The 22,552-nt window shown below is 43.3% G+C and overlaps 3 protein-coding genes across 6 annotated transcripts; 2 read left to right on the forward strand and 1 right to left on the reverse strand.

Moving 5' to 3' along the window:
- Position 1: 1 nt before the first annotated feature.
- eme2 (essential meiotic structure-specific endonuclease subunit 2) lies at positions 2 to 3,260 on the reverse strand. Of its 4 annotated transcripts, none has more exons than XM_084937906.1 (8): positions 2,709 to 3,260; positions 2,008 to 2,129; positions 1,825 to 1,923; positions 1,607 to 1,731; positions 1,424 to 1,487; positions 844 to 959; positions 571 to 760; positions 2 to 494 (listed from the first exon to the last, which is right to left on the reverse strand). In XM_084937906.1, exons 1-8 carry the CDS (start codon positions 3,127 to 3,129, stop codon positions 339 to 341), a joined length of 1,293 nt encoding a protein of 430 aa, XP_084794032.1. In that variant the 5' UTR covers positions 3,130 to 3,260; the 3' UTR covers positions 2 to 338. The 4 variants fall into 4 exon arrangements, with proteins under 4 accessions (XP_084794032.1, XP_084794031.1, XP_084794030.1 ...); XM_084937905.1 differs by having other exon boundaries at positions 1,825 to 1,926; positions 2,709 to 3,259; XM_084937904.1 differs by having other exon boundaries at positions 1,607 to 1,923.
- Positions 3,261 to 4,231: 971 nt separating this feature from the next.
- On the forward strand, positions 4,232 to 10,600 carry LOC146381780 (lysosomal dipeptide transporter MFSD1-like). The gene is made up of 14 exons (XM_084937908.1): positions 4,232 to 4,362; positions 4,478 to 4,661; positions 4,952 to 5,052; positions 5,162 to 5,271; positions 5,354 to 5,409; positions 5,512 to 5,655; positions 5,753 to 5,911; positions 5,993 to 6,108; positions 6,245 to 6,345; positions 6,530 to 6,641; positions 6,849 to 6,986; positions 7,357 to 7,496; positions 8,295 to 8,406; positions 8,490 to 10,600. The coding sequence occupies exons 2-14, from the start codon at positions 4,607 to 4,609 to the stop codon at positions 8,652 to 8,654; spliced, it is 1,509 nt and encodes a 502-aa protein (XP_084794034.1). The 5' UTR covers positions 4,232 to 4,362; positions 4,478 to 4,606; the 3' UTR covers positions 8,655 to 10,600.
- A 2,609-nt stretch (positions 10,601 to 13,209) lies between these two features.
- On the forward strand, positions 13,210 to 20,917 carry LOC146381781 (lysosomal dipeptide transporter MFSD1-like). Its single transcript, XM_084937909.1, has 13 exons — positions 13,210 to 13,967; positions 14,295 to 14,395; positions 14,505 to 14,614; positions 14,698 to 14,753; positions 14,858 to 15,001; positions 15,099 to 15,257; positions 15,339 to 15,454; positions 15,591 to 15,691; positions 15,877 to 15,988; positions 16,228 to 16,365; positions 16,735 to 16,874; positions 17,675 to 17,786; positions 17,870 to 20,917. The coding sequence occupies exons 1-13, from the start codon at positions 13,946 to 13,948 to the stop codon at positions 18,032 to 18,034; spliced, it is 1,476 nt and encodes a 491-aa protein (XP_084794035.1). The 5' UTR covers positions 13,210 to 13,945; the 3' UTR covers positions 18,035 to 20,917.
- Positions 20,918 to 22,552: the final 1,635 nt, after the last annotated feature.

Below are 22,552 nucleotides of genomic sequence, written 5' to 3' on the forward strand. Positions count from 1 at the left end.
GTGCCTGCTTCAGCTTATTTATTCTAGAAAGATTCATACATATACATACAATTTATGCAGCTTATATATCTCCTATTTATACACAAATAGCTGTGCTGAAAAACAGTCATCACATTATTCCCGGTACTCCAGATTATATTCTGGTAATCTATACATTTAATCTGCAGGAGTTAAGATGAGAAGAAAAAGTGCTTTTCCTGGAAAGTAAATCTCAAATCCAAGGCATATTTTTAACTTGTAAACATCAACATTAACATATTAGCAGCCAAGCGGAGACAGAGCATTATCAGAAACCAGATTCGTCCTCGCTGATGTCTCCCGGTCTTCTTGCTCTCAGATTAGTCCAGGACCAGCTGGGGGTTGTGGGCTGTGAGGCAGCGATAGACTCGGGCTGATATCTCCGGTCCCACGCGTCTCTCTTTGCCTCCGCTTTTCGCCGAGAGGCCCGCGAGCAGCCCTTTTCTGTCCTCCTCTGACCCCAAGCTGTTATAAGCCTAAAATGAACAGAACATATTACAGAAGAAGAGTTTTTCTTCACGCAAACCTTATCAGACCACAGCGTCTCCTCACCTGTAGCAGCAGCTGGGGAGATGGATAGGACGCGGTCACAGCAGAGGCCACAGCAGGGCTGAGTCTGTTCAGCTGCTGGATCTGCCTGCTCCAGACCTGAATCAGGCCGGAGCCATCCTTCTCTACCCGAACCCCACTGGCCCATGAGCCATCCACGCAAAAGGGCAGTTCTGCTCCCTCTGTCAGGAGTCTGCAAGAGCACAAAGTGGAGGTTTCATTAATTCACAGTCAGCCGCTATACTGTCTATGTCAGGGCACAGAACTGTGGCATACTTGAAAGGGCGTTTGGACAAAGCTTTGGTGACAGCACAAACATGATCAGTGACCTCCTGCCAGCTATCCAGGAAAACCACGGAGATATTTTTGTAGAGCTGTAGATACACGAGAACCTGGAGATGAAAGTGTTTCAAAAAGAGAGAGAGAGAGAAAGCTATTTGTTATCCATCAAGCTTTTTTGAAGATGTATACGAGTTCAAGATTCAAAGTGTTTATTGTCATGTGTACAGAAGAAATAGCATCTCTCTGTGCAATGAAATTCTTCCTTTGCTGTCCATACACAAATGCCAAGTTAGATAGGGTTGAAGGAACAAGACCAATAAGGATAAAAATAATGAAAGATAAATAAATAAGTACAAAAATAAGTAAGTGAGGACAAGTGAGGTACGCAGATGTTGATGTAAATGGATGTACAAAGGAGCTTAATGTACAAAATGAACTTAGTGTGCAAAGTGTCCTTATGTGCAAATTGCAGTTGACGTAGGTCAGCTGTGTGAGTTGTGTGTACATGTGATAAAATCAGGAAGTAAGAATCGCAAATCCTTGAAAGAAAGACAGAGATTCAAAGTAAACTGACCTCCTCAATGTCCAGATGATCCATCCCCAATTTGTATTGTAGAGGCACACTGTGGGCGTTTGACCTGTTGGTAAACAATAGATCAGGTCATACAGTTTCCGCACTTTACTTATAATCAGAAAGTGGAGAAGTGAAGGAGCCACTGGGTAACAGAGGAAGTTAAGTATTCCCAGTTAAGATGACCTGTAATCTGGCTCAGAGTCTGTCACTAACAGAGTGACCACCTTCTTGCCATCACGGTTGAGAAACTCCAAAATCGGACTCCAGAAAGACCCCACCCCCGTCTCCACCGCTTGGCTGTGGATAATCTGCGGAGTGGCAGAGCGCAGTGTGAGTTCGAGGAGCCACAGCTCCTTCATACAGTCAATGACACCATTACAACAGCTCAAAGGACTGCTTACTCTATTCACAGAGATCACTACATCCATGAAATCAGCCAGACTCATGACCAGAAGCACCTGCTCTTCCTCCTCCACCACTGAGACCATGCCACCTTCTCCCTGCTAAAGCCAAAACAGTAATCCCTCACGGGAATCAACAAAAATGCAGCAAATTGCTAAATCTAGATTGAGTGAGCTGCCTACCTGAGGTAAATCTTGGGTCCAGGCGATGCTGCCAACGAGCTGCTCGCTCTCGATGCTGAACTTCCAGTCAAGGGAAACCAGAGTGTCCAGCAGGACGTCTGAGCCATCCTGCTGCAGAAGAACTGAAGAAAGACACAAAACAACACAGCAATTTGTGCGTTTTTGTGCATTATAAAGCCCACTGCCATCCCCGCAGAAGTCATAGTCAAGGAAAATGACGTTTTTAAGGTGGTGCCTTTTAGGCTGGAAACAACAGCCATTACTTAGGTAATGGTTCTTAAAGATTTAGACAGGCCCTTGCAAGGAGCATTGAGTCACTGATGTGGAACGTAGACCAGGATGGAAATGCGAGACTGCAGTTTGACTTTGCTGCAATTTTTTCCCCTTAAATTCAAACTGGACATCTTGTTATTGGTAATGACTGTGGAGTGGGGGCGTGAACGCTTTTGAGCTTATGCAGGGTGTTGAAGAAGTAAAGATGCCGTGGAAAACTGTATCGTAAACTAGAAATACAGAAAATACTCTTTAAGAGACAGGGATGGGATCATACATGGCACAAATACAGTCAACACAAAAGAGATCATACCCGTGTCATTTTACATCTGCACATATTTATTTATTTTTTTTTAAGTTGGCCCCAAATTGTAGTTGTAAAGTTAATTTCAGGCGACGCCTGAAGGCATCCCTGTGTCCGTGTGTACCTGGGTGTATGCAGACAGTGATGCATTTGAGGCAGTTTTCTGGCCGGAGACTCTTGAGGGTCTTGGCTGCCTCTCTCCTCCTCTGCTGCTCCTGTCTCCTCTCCTCCTGCTCCTGGGCTCTGGCCGCTCTCTGTTTCTCTCTCGCCTCCTTCCTCTCCTTCACTTTCAGCCTGTCCTCTTCTATTTCCTCCTTACTGCGACGTTTCCTGGCAGGACTCGGTGTACCGGACCCACCTGCTGCTGGAGGAGCCAGAGCAGCAGACCCCTCCCTATTTGCTGCTGAATTGTGTGAACCCTGCTCCTGCTTTTCTGTGCTGGCTGTCTGGATGCTGTTATCGCTGCCCAAACCGGGTTTTGTTTCAGCGTCGCTGTCCTCAGACTCAGAGATTTCCCACGTTTTAGCTCTCCGTAACAAAGACATCTCACATGTTAGAGACACAGTCGAAGTCCTTATTTGTAAAACCCTGAAAAAAACTTGGGAAAATCTGAGAGGTACTGCATTGTTTGTATAAGCCCACGATGGTGTTCGATGAGGGACAAATCACCCAAAACGCGCGATACTTAGTACTGATGGGATTTCCGGCTCTTTTTAGAGTTTCGGCTCTTTCGGTTCGACTCACTAAAAAGATTCGACTCTTTCGGTTCCCAGCCGACTCTTCAGGTTGTTTTGTTGCTTTAATTAATTTATTATTAACAACAATATAAAATTATGCTCAAAAGGAATTACTATTGTAAAAAAAGTGGTTTTATTGATATATGTTTATATATAAATATATACGGTGGTCCCTAGAGACAAAGCACTACAAACTCCAAAGCATGTACAAACTCCAAAACACATTTCTAGTGTTAAATGAACTTCCAAAACAGAGCTACCTAGATCACTTAAATTACACAATTGAAAGCATATGTGTATTGTTTGTGTATTTATACACAAGCACTCATATATATTCAAATAAAAAAAAAAAAAATGTTCATTTACCTGTTACTACCACACACCAAATCCGGTCGTTGGTACTTCCTGGCTTGTGTAGCCACTAGGATCCTAGCATCCTGGAGCACTTCTGTTGTGTTTTGTACGTGTTTTGGAGTTTTTACGTGTTTTGGTGTTTGTACATACTTCGGAATTCTTATGTATTTTGGAGTTTTGACGTGTTTTGGAGTTTTTACGTACTTTGGGGTTTGTACATGCTTTGTCTCTAGCGACCACCGTAAATATACTTTAATTTATTCACTCCACATAAAATGTAATAAATAAATCATATAATACTAAAAACAACTATTTACATTTCAACTTTTAACCATTTAAATTTTCAGCTTTTTCCTTTTAAACAAATTTAAAGTGAAACAACACAAAACACTGCAAACCACAACACAATTAAATATAAATTAAAATATGAAAACAAAAAGAGCATGCACATTCTCTGTCATATGGGCCTGCATGAATAAACTTTCAGAATCCTTTATCTTCCGCAACTGAAAATAGTTGTGGATCATTACTATACCTTTCTAATGTGACGTTGTTGTCCCTGGCTCTCTTTCTCTCTCTTTCCCTCCTGCTCTGTTCCTGTGCTACTGCCTGTAATAACGACCCCCCCCCTCTTCCCAGCGAAGGAGGTGACCTAGCGAATAAATAAGTGGTGTACTGCAAATTTGGGTATTGAGTTGTTTAAATGTACTTACAAAAATAAATGACCAACATCAAACTATAATCAGTCCAATGAGCAGTACAGAACCCTGATTGTAATTTATATGGTGTTTTATTTCTCCAGGACAGCTGTAAGTTACTTAGCAACAAACACATCCGTTTCCGTCCAGGTGGTTTTAAGATATGAGTTTCCCAGCATCAGCCGCAGAAGAAGCGGCCGCTCACTCTGTTCATGTAAACGACAGCGAAGGATATGATTTTTGACGCTGTTTCTACAACTAAAACGATGGCGCAGCCGGCGGAAAAAGGTACGTCTCACTGCAAAGTTATTTATTAAACACACAGCAAGTCAGCACAGATTACTGATACGAACCAGACCTCTGCTTGTAACCCTGAACACACTTCCCTAAAATCTCAGCATTTTATACTTCCACTGGGATTACAGAATTACATACTTACATACAGCACAATAGCGCTTTTTTGAAAGCCAAAAATGTCCTCAGACATAAAGACAAGTATTTGTTATATTGATCTGAGGCTGTTGCCTTTTTAAATCACCTGATGTTGCCCTTTCTTTATTGTTATCACTGTCTTGCAGCATACTATCGCTTTGTGGTGCTCTTCTTTAACTGTCTGCTGACCTTTGGGTCCTACTTTTGCTTCGACATTCCCAGTGTGTTACAGGATCAGTTCCAAGGGGTGAGCAAGAGGCAGCGCTGCTTACAGATCGCATCAATATTGCACGACTTGATTATCAGCAGGGAAAGACTGATGTTGTTTTTAATGTTTGACTGTTGTTTTTCAACAGAACCTGACGTGTCCCAATGCGACGGTGATCAACGGGACACTGGACTGTGTGGAGGGACTGGGGATGACCCCTCAGCAGTACAATCTTCTCTATGCCATCTATGCTTGGACGTAAGCACGTTAATGCATTGATTTCACTGTGAAAATGCAGAAAGTGGCTTATCAATGAGAAGCTTCTCTCTGTTATCAACAGGAATGCAGTAGTGGTGATCCTGGCTGGATTCCTCATTGACAAATTAGGAAATCGCTGTAAGTTTTGTTTTATGTTTTCTCTCTGCATGGTCTGCAGTTATTTTTAATCTACTGACAGTAAAGTGATGGTACAACCATTTCTTTTGGTCCTCTTTGCAGTCGGTGTGTTTCTCTTCTCTTTTCTCTGTGTTTTGGGCTCATCGCTGTTTGCTCTCGGCTCCCACTTCAAGGGATCTCCCTACTTGCTGCCGCTAATGCTCACCGGCCGTCTGCTGTTTGGATCAGGCAATGGATCTCTGACTAGTAAGTTCCCCTTATGGATATGAACAAATATTCTCTGCAGCGTTGCCTTTGAGGAGCATTTCTTAACCGCTCAGTTACCTTTCTCCTTCTTCATTAGTCGTTCAGAAACGCATCACAACCTTCTGGTTCAAAGGGAAGGAGTTGGGTTTGGCTTTCAGCCTGACCCTGGCCTTCTCGCGGCTGGGCTCGGTGTTGAACTTCTTCCTCACGCAGACGTTTGAAGAAAAATATGGCATGCAGTGGACACTCTGGGGTGGTAGGTGACGAGTGTGTAGAAATCTCAAGGATTATGGTGTGGTGCCTTGTGACCTGGGTTTCTCATGTTATTGTTTCTTAGGCGCACTGTTGTGTGTGCTGGGCTTCACTTCTGCTGTCATTGTCAGCACCTTGGACAAGATTGGAGTGAGACAGCTGGGTCTCGATGGAGCCATTCAAGAAGAGTCTCGCAAAGTGGTACGATCAATATCCTTTAATAATAACAACATGCATACATAACACTGAAGATTAAAACCTTAATTTTTCAGTATTATGGACACACTAGTGATCTGTGTAGGGAGCATCATTTATTGTTGTGTGTTTTTATGTGTAGAGGATTAAGGATGTGAAGCTCCTGTCAGCAAGATACTGGCTGCTGGTTCTCACCATCATGTTCTTCTACAACGGCATCTTCCCCTTCATTGCTGATGCAAGGTAGAGTTCTCAACATAAAGTGTGAGCATACAGACTTGTACATGCAGAACTGCTTTCAGAGTAATCCGTGAAACTTAAACCTGCATTCCTCTAAAAACAGCAGCACGTATTGCAAGTGCAAGTGATACTAGTGTCACAAACATTTACATCTGTGTTCTTCTTCTTCTTTTTTTTCATATCCCAGCAAGTTCATCCAGGATAAGTACAGCTACTACAGCCAGAAGGAGGCAGCTTATATTGTGGGAGCAGTCTATGACAGCTTAGTGGTCCTCTCAGCCATCGTGGGCATTCTCATTGTATGTATCTTTCATTTAAACCCAAATCTTATTCCTACTGCACCAGATCAAAACAACTGTCCCTGTAGGGTGCTTTATATGGTAAGCTAAGACCCCCCATGAGCAAGGACTTTGTGACAGTGGGAAGAAAAACTCCCTTTTAATAGGAATAAACCTTCATCAGGTCCAGGAGGAATCTTGAAACACTCTCGCTGCCATGTGTTTCAGGATTATGTGGGTCTGCGGGGAGTTTTCGCATTGGCGAGCGCCGTCCTCACGCTGCCCGTGTTTGGACTCCTGGCTTTCACTTTTGTCCCTCCTCTGGTTTCAACCATATGGCTGGGAGTCACCTACTCCTTTGCTGCTGTGAGTGCGGTTTTTTTTTTTAATTCATTTTTGATAAATAAAATCTTAGACACCCGAGTTAAAATGGTAAATTATTACTATGAGTTAATGCACAGGTGTCGAGCTCCAGGTCTCGAGGGCCGGTGTCCTGCAGGTTTTAGATGTGTCCTTGATCCAACACAGCGGATTTAAATGGCTAAATTACCTCCTCAACATGTCTTGAAGTTCTCCAGAGGCCTGGTAATGAACTGATCACTTGATTCAGGTGTGTTGACCCAGGGTGATATCTAAAACCTGCAGGACACCGGCCCTCGAGGCCTGGAGTTCGACACCCCTGAGTTAATGTATTTCCTAGTATGTTAAACTTGTTGCTGCCTGTGTGGCATTCCAGGCCAGCATGTGGCCGTCTATTCCCCTTGTCGTACCTCAAGCGACTCTGGGAACTGCCACCGGCCTGGCCACCTCCGTACAGATGTTTGGGGTCGGGATCTCCAATCTCATTGTTGGACAGATACTAGGCACCAAGTCCAGGTGGGGAGAACCTGACATTAGAATCTCATTGCAGTGCACTTGTTTAGAAGGTTCCAGGAAAGCTGAGCTGGCAGCAATCGCTTCAGAGTGTCTGGTCAGAACATTTGTTAATGTTCACATGAGTGTGGAACAAAACAGGCAGAGTCCAAGTTGTCATTCTTCATATTTAAAATTGAGAAGTGTGTGTGTGTGTGTGTGTGTGTGTGTGTGGACAAAGCATAATAATGCAAACCAGTTACACTTCAAATTACATCATACACATAAAGATACAGCTGAGCTGTACTCAAATACAGTATATAAATAAATAAGCTGGCATATTACTTCAGACTGGTTATGTAAACCTAAAGTCAGATAATATGAATTAACACACCACATACAGCTATGCAATGAAAGCAGCTTCACACTATTTAACATCCAGTACACAGAGCACAGAAACAACAAATCTCTCTGCTAGAAGCTAGTCAGTAATAAAATCTGTTATGTTAGCAAACTGCCACTTATGCATAACCTCATTTAAACAGAAGCACAAAGAACTGCTCATATGTCATCAAACACGCTAAACATGGCAAAACAAAAACATGACTAAGTGAAGTACATCTTTAAACATACGGTCTCATGAGCACACGCACTGTCAGTTGTTTAGCTGCTGTTTGTCTCTGAGATAAAGCTGCCCACATGCACACCTATGGTGCATTCAAGGGTGCATGGGAAATCCCACACACAACTCTACCTTTTTGTACAGCACTAATTGTCCTTCCAGTCTTGTTTAGCTCTGCATTTTCTCCATTTGTGTTGCAGTGAAAGTAAGATCCCGCTGTGGCGTTGGCAGAGGATGATGATCTTCATGTTGGCCAACACCATCAGCTGCATTGTGACTTCAGTGCTGCTTAACGTTGTTGATCACAGACAGGTCAGACATCTGAGTTTACCTCATGACTTTATTTTCTCGAAACACTATCAGCAGAAAGTTAATGATGCCCCCCACCCTTACAGGACGGGATCCTGAACAAGACAACCAAGAAGTCAGGGCAGGCACAAGTAGGCTCCAAGAACTCAGGCGCAGAGAAACTTGAACTGAAAGCCGCTCACCCAGGCAGAGGAGAGGAAGAGCAAAATGAACAGACAAGGAAAAAGTGCACACTTTCTTTATTAAAGTAGAAGTACAGATACCTGGGTTAAAAAAAAATACTCAATTAAAAGTTGAACTACTGAAGCAAATTTTTTACTTAAGTAAAAGTGAAAAAGTACAGGCTCTGAAATAAAGTAGGCAAGTAAAAAGTTCTTGAAGGACAATTCTACTGAATTGTCCTTCAAGAACTGTTAAAATGACAATCAATCTAATTGAAACAGCTGCATGTTATGGACGTGACCTCAAGGATTCGTAGTTTAGATTTAAAAGCACTTAATGAAATGAACTCAGTCATTTTCCATTCGTTCTGCAGTTTGTTCCAAGCTAAGGGTGCTAAATGAACAAAAGCTCTCTTACCAAATTCAGTTCGGGCAAATATACCATTTATACTGTCTTTACACTACAGTATAAAGTTGGAATTCAGTGAATGAATCTAAGCATCACTACTATAAAGGGACTGAGTAAGGTGCTGCTGAAATGGTCGTCAGCAGTATTTCTCATGTCAGAGATAACAGAACTAGCATTAAAGTCAACGTCAGGTTCTTGGTCGTCTCCCTGACTGAGATACTTCTTGCAAGAAAAGCATGTGAAGAGTCCTGCCAAATTAAAAGGTCTTCTACTTCAATGTTCTTTAAGTCAAAGTGTTCCTGAATGCTTCTGAAGTCATTTTGTAAGCTTGGATTTTCTTCAATGTCATGTTTTTCGTCTTCACATGCAGTGAATGAGTAACTACCATCTACTTAGGTATGTGTCTGCTTGTTTGTTTGTTTTTAAGCAATATTTAACTCATTCAGTGGGCCACAAGTTGATTTCACTCAGGTTATTAAATGACAGATTTTCATTTATTTGACTTTATCTACAGGACATAAGTAGATAATTCAATTTTAAAACACATTTTATCTCTGCTGAAATAGCTATAATGACTCCTGCCATGAATAACTGTGTTCACATTACTGCTGTTACTAAATCATGTTATATATATTATACTGTTGCGTAAACGTGACTATCCAGAGTTGGGACTAGGAATAAGTGTTGCAGACTGTATTTAGTATTTAGAAATACAGAAATTACTCTTTAAGAGCCAGGGATGGGATCGGGCACACTAAACATACATGGCACAAATACAGTCAACAGAAAAGAGATCATACCCATGTCATTTTACATCTGCACATATTTTAGGATGACCATATTTTGATTTCCAAAAAAGAGGACACTTGGCCTAGTCATGAAGAATTTTAATAATACTGTTTGCTTAAAGAAATTTTTATTTAAATAATGCCTTCTCTGTGCAGTAAATGAATGGTGAAATAAAAAAAAAGTCTTATATTTTACAAGTCAACAAGTGCAAAAAAATAATTGAAACACCTCTAGAATTAAATAATGTTACAGAAATAATGCCTCATTTGTATAATAAAAATGACCAGTGAGGTACCAGTGAGGCATTGTGCAATGGTTTCTGCTGTCTCATTTCTAACCTCAATTAATTTGTTTTTCACGCCACCATTCTTCCAGTCAAAGTATGTTTGGGAATATATTCTCTGTTCCATGGTTACTTAAGTCTGAGAAATGCCACAGTACTGGATTTTATTAAGAGCTCAAAGAGTGACTTTGTCAGGAAGTGATCAGCTGATCACGGGGTCGGGTTTAAAAGAGAGACACCACCCACTTGTTCGCCACTCAGACATCGTTCTCTTCATGTCAGGAGCTCCGAATCCTTGCCGACGTCAGTCTCCGCCTGCTTCAGCCACTGTGTTTTCCCTCTTGACTCTTTTTCTCATCCCGGCTCCGCTCGCTTTCCGTCTGTAACATCGGTTCCGAAGCTGCGCTTCGTGCACTGATCGTTACTAGAGTAATTGCGTGCCTGTTCCAACCGATCGCTAGCCTTCGCCGCGTTTGGGTCTAGCCAGCACGCCACACGGGCACGCCGAATTACTGTGTTTAATTCGCGCGTTTCCCCCGATCGTGACAGGATGTCTGAGCCCGTCATAGACCCAGCGGAATTCGAACGGCTGAAAGCCGAAGTAATATATCTTCACGGTGTGGTAGATCGGATGAGCACAAAAATGGAATCTCTCACCGAAACTGTCCTCCAACTTTCCACTTCCGTCACCTCGCTGCAACGTCAGCCAACGCCAGTGAGCGCGGAACCCCGAATCGGACTACCAGATAAGTGGAACGGAGTCGATGGCCGGCCTGATGGTTTGCTCGCCACTTTAGACATGCTGTTTGAATGTCAGCCCACTAAATACACCACCGCCCGTGCAAAAGTTGCAATGTTAACCTCTCTCTTGTCTGGCCAGGCCCAGGAATGGGCCGCGGCTCTCTACAACAATAAATCCGCAGCTTGCAATGACTATGCCCTGTTTGTAGAGGAATTAAAAAAGACGTTTGTTCCCCCAAGCAGTGAAGTGGAAGTGGACTCACAGCTGCTCCATTTACGCCAGGGCAGTCGACCCGTCTGTCACTTTGCTTCACAATTCCGTACCCTGGCCGCTAAGCTAAAGTGGGGAGATGCTTCTCTACGCTCCATTTTTTGGAGGGACTGGCTGATTACATCCGAGATGAGATGACTGGTCGTGAGGCCCCCAAAACTCTGGATGAGGCCGTGGACCTCGCCCTGAAGATCGACTAACGAGTGATGTCGCGGCCTCGCCACACCCCTCGGGCTTTCAAACCCTTCCAGCCTCAGAGGGGCACGTCTTCGCAGTCTCCTCCCCCCTCAGAAGGAGCAGCTGCTAGCCCAAGCAGTACGTCCAGCGAGGAGCCCATGGAGCTGGGTAGACTGTCTAAAGAGGAGAGAGAGAGAGACGCTGGCGTGAATGTCTCTGTGCCCACTGTGGATCAGCTCGACACCGTCGTCCCCAGTGCCCGCTACGTCCGGGAAACGACGACGCCAGGTAGACTGCGGGGGAGTCCCACCTGGTCCATCACACTCCTGTGACTCCTCTCGTTTTCTGTTACCAGTAATATTTCACCTGAAACACCAACAGTTCTCATCTGAAGCTCTCCTGGATACTGGAGCAGCTGAGAACTTCATCGACCAAAAACTAGCCTCTCGACTTCGCATTCCATTGACTCCTGTTGATTGATTTCTCCCGGTGACCTCAGTAGATGGGAGACCCCTCCAACCCTACCCGATCCAGTTCCAGACCCGGCCGGTTCGCATGTCTATCGGGGATCATCAGGAGGAGATCCGGTTTCTAGTAGTCTCGGCCATTTCCTCTCCTCTCATCCTAGGATACCCCTGGTTCCGTCAACATGACCCCCATATCTCCTGGTCTTCCTGCCAGATCCTGGATTGGGGTCCCCAGTGTCCACGCCGCTGCCTTCTCCCTCGGACCAAAATGAACTCCAAGTCAGAAGAGGCCTCTCCCCCGGAGCCCATCGATCTGGATAACATCCCTCCGGCTTACCACGACCTATCTGAGGTCTTCAGTAAGAGGCGAGCCTCCACTCTACCTCCTCATCGTTCCTATAACATGGCCATTGAGCTCCTCCCGGGAGCGGTCCCCCCTCGTGGTCGCCTGTTCTCTCTGTCTCCTGAAGAGACTAAGGCCATGGAGGAGTACATTGCTGAGGCTCTCCAACAGGGCTTAATTCACCCTTCCACCTCTCCTGCTGCTGCTGGATTCTTCTTCGTCAAGAAGAAAGATGGCAGGCTCCGCCCCTGTATAGATTATCGGGGCCTGAATAAAGTCACTATCAAGCCAGGTCCCATGTCGGTCCCATGTCGGCCTTGACTCTGTTACCGGCCTCCCGTCCGTGGACGGCCTCGACACCATCCTCACCTTTGTGGACCGGTTTTCGAAGGCGGTGCACCTGGTCGCACTGGCTGGCCTCCCTTCCGCCAAAAGGACAGCCGAGCTCTTCTTGGACCACATCGTCCGGCTTCACGGGTTCCCCAAGGACATAGTCTCCGACAGGGGGCCCCAGTTCACTGCCAGGTTCTGGAAAGCCTTTTGCCGCCTGATTGGGGCCTCTCCCAGCCTCTCGTCCGGCTATGACCCTCAGACCAACGGGCAGGTTGAACGGATCAATCAACAACTGGGGCGCTTTTTGAGGTGCTTCGTCTCCGCCCAACCGTCGCTTTGGCCTCGTTACCTGCTGTGGGCTGAGCTGTCTCATAACCTTCACGTCTCTTCTGCCACCGGTCTCTCGCCCTTTGAAGTCTGTCATGGTTTCCATCCTCCTATCTTCAGCCATCAGGAGGTGGAGGTTGACGTACCTGCTGCTGAACGGATGATCCGCTGCTGTCGTCAGGCCTGGATCAGGGCGTGGGCGGCCATTTCCCGGGCCAACGCTCTGTACACCGAGCAGCATCGTCGCCGCCACCGCCCGGGTCGTCCTTTTCGGCCGGGGGATCACGTCTGGCTCTCCACGAGGCACCTGAGGCTCAGCACCGAGTCCAAGAAGCACGTTGCAACTTCTTATCTGGTGCGCGTCTTTTATTTTGACAGCGAATGCGCACCTGCGGACCACTTATATGCACCCCTGTTTATACGTTTTTAAACCTTTGTTAGACACACAAACATATTTGCCAGCTCTGCACACAGTGCACTCCGCCTCCCATTTATTCCGAGGGATGGTAAATGGGAAATTTGTTTTTGTAGTTTGTCTGAAAAGATGCACTTGCGCTTTGGCATCTTGTGGCATCTTTTCAGCGCGCCGCTGCGCACTCTGTCCCGTCTGTGAGCGTGGAACAACCACTTACAACGCAGCAGTTCGGGGACAAAGTCGCACATATGGGTCCTCTGTATGCCTATAGGAAAACCCGGACATTTTCATCCATCTCGAAAATTCCCCAGGACGCCCCGGACAGAACGTGAAAAGTGGATATGTCTGGGGAAAAGAGGACGGTTGGTCACCCTAACATATTTATTCAATTTTTAAAGTTGGCCTCAAATTGTAGTTGGAAAGTTAAGTTCAACTTAAGTATGCAGACAGTGATGCATTTGAGGCAGTTTTCTGGCCGGAGACTCTTGAGGGTCTTGGCCTTGGCCGCTTCTCTCCTCCTCTGCTGCTCCTGTCTCCTCTCCTCCTTCTCCTGGGCTCTCGCTGCTCTCTCGCCTCCTTCCTCTCCTTCACATTCAGCCTGTCCTCTTCTATTTCCTCCTTACTGCAACGTTTCCTCGCAGGACACATGCTGGTGGAGGGGCCAAGACAGCTGTAAGTTATTCAGCAACAAACACTCCGTCCACGTGGTTTTAAGATATGAGTTTCCCAGCGTCAGCTGCAGAAGAAGCGTAGCAGCCGCTCACTCTGTTCATGTAAACGACAGCGAAGGATATGATTTTTGACCCTTTGTTTTACAGATAACGCGATGGTGCAGCCGGCGGAAAAAGGTACGTCTCACTGCAAAGTTATTTGTTAAAAACACAGCAAGTCAGCACAGATTACTGATACGAACCAGACCTCTGCTTGTAACCCTGAACACACTTCCCTAAAATCTCAGCATTTTATACTTCCACTAGGATTAGAGAATTACATACTTTTTTCTCCTTAAAAACAAGCTAAAAACCAAAACGTGCCAGGTCGCACAATAGCGCTTTGTTGAAAGCCAAAAATGTCCTCAGACATAACAACAAGTATTTGCTATATTAATCTGAGGCTGCTGCATTTTTAAATCACCTGATGTTGCCCTTTCTTTATTGTGTGTCACTGTCTTGCAGCATACTATCGCTTTGTGGTGCTCTTCTTTAACTGTCTGCTGACCTTTGGGTCCTACTTTTGCTTCGACATTCCCAGTGTGTTACAGGATCAGTTCCAAGGGGTGAGCAAGAGGCAGCGCTGCTTACAGATCGCATCAATATTGCACAACTTGATTATCAGCAGGGAAAGACTGATGTTGTTTTTAATGTTTGACTGTTGTTTTTTGACAGAACCTGACGTGTCCCAATGCGACGGTGATCAATGGGACAGTGGACTGTGTGGAGGGACTGGGGATGACCCCTCAGCAGTACAATCTTCTCTATGCCATCTATGCTTGGACGTAAGCACGTTAATGCATTGATTTCACTGTGAAAATGCAGAAAAGTGGCTTATCAATGAGAAGCGTCTCTCTGTTATCAACAGGAATGCAATAGTGTTGATCCTGGCTGGATTCCTCATTGACAAATTAGGAAATCGCTGTAAGTTTTGTTTTATGTTTTCTCTCTGCATGGTCTGCAGTTATTTTTAATCTACTGACAGTAAAATGATGGTACAACCATTTCTCTTTTGGTCCTCTTTGCAGTCGGTGTGTTTCTCTTCTCTTTTCTCTGTGTTTTGGGCTCATCGCTGTTTGCTCTCGGCTCCCACTTCAAGGGATCTCCCTACTTGCTGCCGCTAATGCTCACAGGGCGTCTGCTGTTTGGATCAGGCAATGGATCTCTGACTAGTAAGTTCCCCTCATGGATATGAACAAATATTCTCTGCAGCGTTGCCTTTGAGGAGCATTTCTTAACCGCTCAGTTACCTTTCTCCTTCTTCATTAGTCGTTCAGAAACGCATCACAACCTTCTGGTTCAAAGGGAAGGAGTTGGGTTTGGCTTTCGGCCTGACCCTGGCCTTCTCGCGGCTGGGCTCGGTGTTGAACTTCTTCCTCACGCAGACGTTTGAAGAAAAATATGGCATGCAGTGGACACTCTGGGGTGGTAGGTGACGAGTGTGTAGAAATCTCAAGGATTATGGTGTGGTGCCTTGTGACCTGGGTTTCTTATGTTATTGTTTCTTAGGCGCACTGTTGTGTGTGCTGGGCTTCACTTCCGCTGTCATTGTCAGCACCTTGGACAAGATTGGAGTGAGACAGCTGGGTCTCGATGGAGCCATCCAAGAAGAGTCTCGCAAAGTGGTACGATCAATATCCTTTAATAATAACAACATGCATACATAACACTGAAAATTAAAACCTTAATTTTTCAGTATTATGGACACACTAGTGATCTGTGTGGGGAGCATCATTTATTGTTGTGTGTTTTTATGTGTAGAGGATTAAGGATGTGAAGCTCCTGTCAGCAAGATACTGGCTGCTGGTTCTCACCATCATGTTCTTCTACAATGGCATCTTCCCCTTCATTGCTAATGCAAGGTAGAGTTCTCAATATAAAGTGTGAGCATACAGACTTGTACATGCAGAACTGCTTTCAGAGTAATCCGTGAAACTTAAACCTGCATTCCTCTAAAAACAGCAGCACGTATTGCAAGTGCAAGTGATACTAGTGTCACAAACATTTACATCTGTGTTCTTCTTCTTCTTTTTTTTTCATATCCCAGCAAGTTCATCCAGGATAAGTACAGCTACTACAGCCAGAAGGAGGCAGCTTATATTGTGGGAGCAGTCTATGACAGCTTAGTGGTCCTCTCAGCCACCGTGGGCATTCTCATTGTATGTATCTTTCATTTAAACCCAAATCTTATTCCTGTCTTCAATTCAATTTTATTCCTACTGCACCAGATCCAAACAACTGTCCCTCTAGGGTGCTTTATATGGTAAGCTAAGACCCCCCCCCCCCCCAATGAGCAAGGACTTTGTGACAGTGGGAAGAAAAACTCCCATTTAATAGGAATAAACCTTCATCAGGTCCAGGAGGAATCTTGAAACACTCTCGCTGCCATGTGTTTCAGGATTATGTGGGTCTGCGGGGAGTTTTCGCATTGGCGAGCGCCGTCCTCACGCTGCCCGTGTTTGGACTCCTGGCTTTCACTTTTGTCCCTCCTCTGGTTTCAACCATATGGCTGGGAGTCACCTACTCCTTTGCTGCTGTGAGTGCGGTTTTTTTTTTAATTCATTTTTGATAAATAAAATCTTAGACACCCGAGTTAAAATGGTAAATTATTACTATGAGTTAATGCACAGGTGTCGAGCTCCAGGTCTCGAGGGCCGGTGTCCTGCAGGTTTTAGATGTGTCCTTGATCCAACACAGCGGATTTAAATGGCTAAATTACCTCCTCAACATGTCTTGAAGTTCTCCAGAGGCCTGGTAATGAACTGATCACTTGATTCAGGTGTGTTGACCCAGGGTGATATCTAAAACCTGCAGGACACCGGCCCTCGAGGCCTGGAGTTCGACACCCCTGAGTTAATGTATTTCCTAGTATGTTAAACTTGTTGCTGCCTGTGTGGCATTCCAGGCCAGCATGTGGCCGTCTATTCCCCTTGTCGTACCTCAAGCGACTCTGGGAACTGCCACCGGCCTGGCCACCTCCGTACAGATGTTTGGGGTCGGGATCTCCAATCTCATTGTTGGACAGATACTAGGCACCAAGTCCAGGTGGGGAGAACCTGACATTAGAATCTCATTGCAGTGCACTTGTTTAGAAGGTTCCAGGAAAGCTGAGCTGGCAGCAATCGCTTCAGAGTGTCTGGTCAGAACATTTGTTAATGTTCACATGAGTGTGGAACAAAACAGGCAGAGTCCAAGTTGTCATTCTTCATATTTAAAATTGAGAAGTGTGTGTGTGTGTGTGTGTGTGTGTGTGTGTGGACAAAGCATAATAATGCAAACCAGTTACACTTCAAATTACATCATACACATAAAGATACAGCTGAGCTGTACTCAAATACAGTATATAAATAAATAAGCTGGCATATTACTTCAGACTGGTTATGTAAACCTAAAGTCAGATAATATGAATTAACACACCACATACAGCTATGCAATGAAAGCAGCTTCACACTATTTAACATCCAGTACACAGAGCACAGAAACAACAAATCTCTCTGCTAGAAGCTAGTCAGTAATAAAATCTGTTATGTTAGCAAACTGCCACTTATGCATAACCTCATTTAAACAGAAGCACAAAGAACTGCTCATATGTCATCAAACACGCTAAACATGGCAAAACAAAAACATGACTAAGTGAAGTACATCTTTAAACATACGGTCTCATGAGCACACGCACTGTCAGTTGTTTAGCTGCTGTTTGTCTCTGAGATAAAGCTGCCCACATGCACACCTATGGTGCATTCAAGGGTGCATGGGAAATCCCACACACAACTCTACCTTTTTGTACAGCACTAATTGTCCTTCCAGTCTTGTTTAGCTCTGCATTTTCTCCATTTGTGTTGCAGTGAAAGTAAGATCCCGCTGTGGCGTTGGCAGAGGAAGATGATCTTCATGTTGGCCAACACCATCAGCTGCATTGTGACTTCAGTGCTGCTTAACGTTGTTGATCACAGACAGGTCAGACATCTGAGTTTACCTCATGACTTTATTTTCTCGAAACACTATCAGCAGAAAGTTAATGATGCCCCCCACCCTTACAGGACGGGATCCTGAACAAGACAACCAAGAAGTCAGGGCAGGCACAAGTAGGCTCCAAGAACTCAGGCGCAGAGAAACTTGAACTGAAAGCCGCTCACCCAGGCAGAGGAGAGGAAGAGCAAAATGAACAGACAAGGAAAAAGCGCACACTTTCTTTATTAAAGTAGAAGTACAGATACCTGGGTTAAAAAAAATACTCAATTAAAAGTTGAACTACTGAAGCAAATTTTTTACTTAAGTAAAAGTGAAAAAGTACAGGCTCTGAAATAAAGTAGGCAAGTAAAAAGTTCTTGAAGGACAATTCTACTGAATTGTCCTTCAAGAACTGTTAAAATGACAATCAATCTAATTGAAACAGCTGCATGTTATGGACGTGACCTCAAGGATTCGTAGTTTAGATTTAAAAGCACTTAATGAAATGAACTCAGTCATTTTCCATTCGTTCTGCAGTTTGTTCCAAGCTAAGGGTGCTAAATGAACAAAAGCTCTCTTACCAAATTCAGTTCGGGCAAATATACCATTTATACTGTCTTTACACTACAGTATAAAGTTGGAATTCAGTGAATGAATCTAAGCATCACTACTATAAAGGGACTGAGTAAGGTGCTGCTGAAATGGTCGTCAGCAGTATTTCTCATGTCAGAGATAACAGAACTAGCATTAAAGTCAACGTCAGGTTCTTGGTCGTCTCCCTGACTGAGATACTTCTTGCAAGAAAAGCATGTGAAGAGTCCTGCCAAATCAAAAGGTCTTCTACTTCAATGTTCTTTAAGTCAAAGTGTTCCTGAATGCTTCTGAAGTCATTTTGTAAGCTTGGATTTTCTTCAATGTCATGTTTTTCGTCTTCACATGCAGTGAATGAGTAACTACCATCTACTTAAGTATGTGTCTGCTTGTTTGTTTGTTTTTAAGCAATATTTAACTCATTCAGTGGGCCACAGGTTGATTTCACTCAGGTTATTAAATGACAGATTTTCATTTATTTGACTTTATCTACAGGACATAAGTAGATAATTCAATTTTAAAACACATTTTATCTCTGCTGAAATAGCTATAATGACTACTGCCATGAATAACTGTGTGGACATTACTGCTGTTACTAAATCATGTTATATATATTATACCTGCCTCTCTGCAGCTTCTTTCCCCCTGTTAAATTTACACATAAAATCTGCAATCTTAACTCCACCTTGTTAATCAACCAAAGACCCAGACAGAGTCTTAATTCATTCGAAAGCCTGATGCTTAGCCTTTTCCACCCCAGCTGGAACACACAAAAACCTTTTTTATTTTTTGTTATCTATCATCCACCTGGGACTTATTTAGAGTTTGTGCCATATTTCTCAGACTTTTTATCTGATTTAGTGCTCAGCTCAGATAAAATGATTGTCGTGGGTGATTTTCACATCCATGTCGAACTCTAGATCTTTTTCTGATATATGGCATAGAAACTGAAAACTTAATAATATTTCCTGAAAACCATCTTTTGTCAGACTCTGGAACTCTCTCCCTTTGAGTTTGAGATCTGTGGACTCAGTGGTCTCTTAAAAAAAGCTAAAAAAACTCATCTTTTTAAACTTGCTTTTGGTCAATTCTTGTTTTTGATTTTTGTTTTAGCTTTTCTGTGAAGGACTTTGATTTTGAGCTTGAAAGGTGTTATACAAATAACAATTTACCTACTTACCTTCAGTACCATTGTTATTTCTTTAAAGTATTTTTTTCTCCAATTGATCTTTCTGAGTTAACTTCAGTAATTGCTTCCTCCAAACCATCAACGTGTCTTTTAGACCCCATTCCTACAAGCAGAGGTGGGTAGTAATGAGTTACATTTACTCCGTTACATTTACTTGAGTAAGTTTTTGAAAAAAATGTACTTTTAAAGTACCTTTTTTGCACGATACTTTTTACTTTTACTTGAGTACATTTATGAAGAAGAAACGGTACTTTTACTCTGCTACATTTGCAAAATTCAACTCGTTACTTTTTAAAAAATAATTAGTTTAACACATTAGATAACATGCCGCCAGTGGAGTTTCCGGTAACTTTTTTACCAGTCAGATGTGGCCATGCAGTCACATGACCAGTTTGAAACTGTGGCGGGCAGAGCGGCCCAAGGGTTTCATAGTAGCAGACACACGGAAAGAAGAAACACGAAAACATGGCAGAGTCTACGCTAGAGCTGAAGAGGATGAACAGCATTTTCCTCACATACAAAGAATGTTTCTCTTAAAAGCAGTACAAAAGAACAGCTATGTCTTCAGTGTCGGTGTCTTTAGTGAGAGCCAAAACAAACCAACTCGTGTAACCTGAGGAAACGGTAAGTTTTCTCTAAATATCTTTTTAGTTGTGGTTAGCTGGATGTCAGTCTTATGTTACAGCAGCTGTGTCGAGCTCGAGCTGCGAGTCATATTTCCGGCGCTATGTTGTAGTGACATAAGTTTGTGGGTGTTTTGTGCAGCTTCAGCTGTCTTTTTAACTGCTCGCTGGTTAGCTAGCGTGAGCTATAAGCTAACAGCTAGCCTGGTTAAACAAGCTAGAGTTCCACGCACATGTAAACAGCTCGTCTCTACTGCTTTAACTGTTAAAACAGAAGCCAATACTGCGGGTGACAGGGTTTATTATGTCAAACAGCAGCTTGTTTAGTTTAAACAGTCTGCATTAAGCTGGGCAAACACTGTGCAATTTTTTTCAGTCACGTTATTCCGCTCCTGCTCAAACTGTACAATTAAATCGCAGGGGTTAGAAGTTCATAGGTCACGATGCAGGGTCTCACACTATACGGCCTGATGCTCTGCTGCAACCTGAGTGCTCAAACTGTGCATTCATAACATGAAGCTTATCATACAAAATCTGTCCCTCGCTCTCCCTCTCTCTGTCTTTTACTCACACAGACACACACACAGACACACACACCATCAACTTTGCTAAATTACTAATGAAAAACATTGACCAGGCAGCTGTGATTGAGCAGCAATGTCCATCCAACTCTTTTCGTGGTTGTTGTAGTCATGATAATTTTGTGAGGCCACATTGAAAAGCCTCGGATACGGAAGCGTAGAGCTGCCACCCAGGCAAAAGGAAAATAGAGCTATATCACGTTATAACATGAAAAGTATATTATTATTGTTCTAACAATATACTTTTCATGTCTGTACAATATACTTTTCATGTTTGAACAATATAATGTCATGTTATTACAATATACATAATTATCACGTTCGTACAATATAAATATTATATTGTATGAACGTGATATTATATTGTTCAAACGTGAAAGGTATATTGCACGGACATGAAAAGTATATTGTTATGACAATAAACTTTTCACGTTATAACATAATATAGCTCTATTTTTCTTTTGCCTGGGTGGCAGCTCTACGCTTACGTATTCGGATGAGCTTGCCAAAGTCCTACAAGTTGTGCAAGCTCCAAACAAACATCTGCAGCTTGGCAATGTATACAGCACTATAATGACCAGACCTAATTCTTTTGAAAACCTTACATCTTTCCACAGGTCTCCACTTCATCAGACATCACCTAGACTCAGAGCTGGATGAAGCCAGCACAAACAGCGGCCTATTCGACGAAGATGATGGATCCATGGGGTCAGGAAAGCCAGAAGCAGGGGAGCTGGAGAGGTACCTTTCTTGTCCATTCACTGGAGGTGTGGATCTATTGCATGGCGTTCCTCACATCAAGAAGCTGTCGATCAAAGTCAGTACAGCTCTTCCTGCATCTGGAGCTTGTGAAGGACTTCTTAGTCATGCAGGACTCCTGTTCACTGCAAAACGGTTACAGCTTCACAGAAAGAACCTTGACAGCAAACTGCTGCTGAAGCTTAACCATCACCTTACTGAGTGAAGAAATGGCACATTTTTGCTAAATATGCAGAAATAAATGCACACCCATACAATTTATGGTAAACTGAGCTGCCTTGTATGTACATATGTTGAAGATGCCTCGTTCTAATGGTTTCTCTGAGGCTGCTGCTGTTTATATATTTATATTATTTACTGTAGATATTGGTGAAAAAAGCTTTATGTTGTGAAAAACTGAAATCTGGAAATTAGAATTGTTGTGCCTTATTTTGTTGATGTTTTTACATATATTCCTTTTGAAAATACTAAAATTTGTATATTTATTTAGTTTTGTTTGTCTGATAGCATTCATTTATAAAATAAATCGGACATTTCAAACAGTTACTCGCTACTTGAGTAGTCTTTTCGCCAAGTACTTTTTTACTCTTACTTGAGTAACTTTTTTGACGACTACTTTTCACTTTTACTTGAGTAATAATATTTTAAAGTAATGCTACTCTTACTTTAGTACAGTTTTTGGATACTCGACCCACCTCTGCCTACAAGACTGCGCGATGAAGTCCTGCCATTAATTCATGCTTCAATCTTAAATATGATCGACCTATCTCTAATAATCGGCTATGTACCACAGGTGGCAGTAGTTTAAACCATTACTTAAAAAGCCATCTTTTGACCCAGCGGCCTTAGCTAATTACAGGCCAATCTCCAACCTTTTTTTTTTCATTCCAACAGTTCTCGAAAGACTAGTTGTAAAACAGCTAACAGATCATCTGCAGAGGAATGGCTTATTTGAAGAGTTTCAGTCAGGTTTCAGAGCTCATCACAGCACAGAAACAGCTTTAGTGAAGGTTACAGATGATCTTCTTA

The sequence above is a fragment of the Perissodus microlepis genome, chromosome 8 (genome assembly GCF_051167445.1).
Source record: "Perissodus microlepis isolate ML-2025 ecotype Zambia chromosome 8, ASM5116744v1, whole genome shotgun sequence".
NCBI classification, from domain to species: Eukaryota; Metazoa; Chordata; class Actinopteri; order Cichliformes; family Cichlidae; genus Perissodus; species Perissodus microlepis.

Bases quoted from the DNA above. Each gene is read 5' to 3' on its own strand.
- eme2 (XM_084937903.1), bottom strand. From the start codon at position 3,129: ATGTCTTTGTTACGGAGAGCTAAAACGTGGGAAATCTCTGAGTCTGAG. The intron at 761-843 runs GTATGCCACAGT...GTGCTCTTGCAG, and splicing joins TTGTCCAAACGCCCTTTCAA to ACTCCTGACAGAGGGAGCAG. The intron at 495-570 runs GTGAGGAGACGC...TGTTCATTTTAG, and splicing joins CTCCCCAGCTGCTGCTACAG to GCTTATAACAGCTTGGGGTC.
- LOC146381780 (XM_084937908.1), top strand. From the start codon at position 4,607: ATGATTTTTGACGCTGTTTCTACAACTAAAACGATGGCGCAGCCGGCG. The intron at 6,109-6,244 runs GTACGATCAATA...TTTTATGTGTAG, and splicing joins AAGAAGAGTCTCGCAAAGTG to AGGATTAAGGATGTGAAGCT. The intron at 7,497-8,294 runs GTGGGGAGAACC...TTTGTGTTGCAG, and splicing joins ATACTAGGCACCAAGTCCAG to TGAAAGTAAGATCCCGCTGT.
- LOC146381781 (XM_084937909.1), top strand. From the start codon at position 13,946: ATGGTGCAGCCGGCGGAAAAAG. The intron at 16,875-17,674 runs GTGGGGAGAACC...TTTGTGTTGCAG, and splicing joins ATACTAGGCACCAAGTCCAG to TGAAAGTAAGATCCCGCTGT. The intron at 17,787-17,869 runs GTCAGACATCTG...CCACCCTTACAG, and splicing joins ACGTTGTTGATCACAGACAG to GACGGGATCCTGAACAAGAC.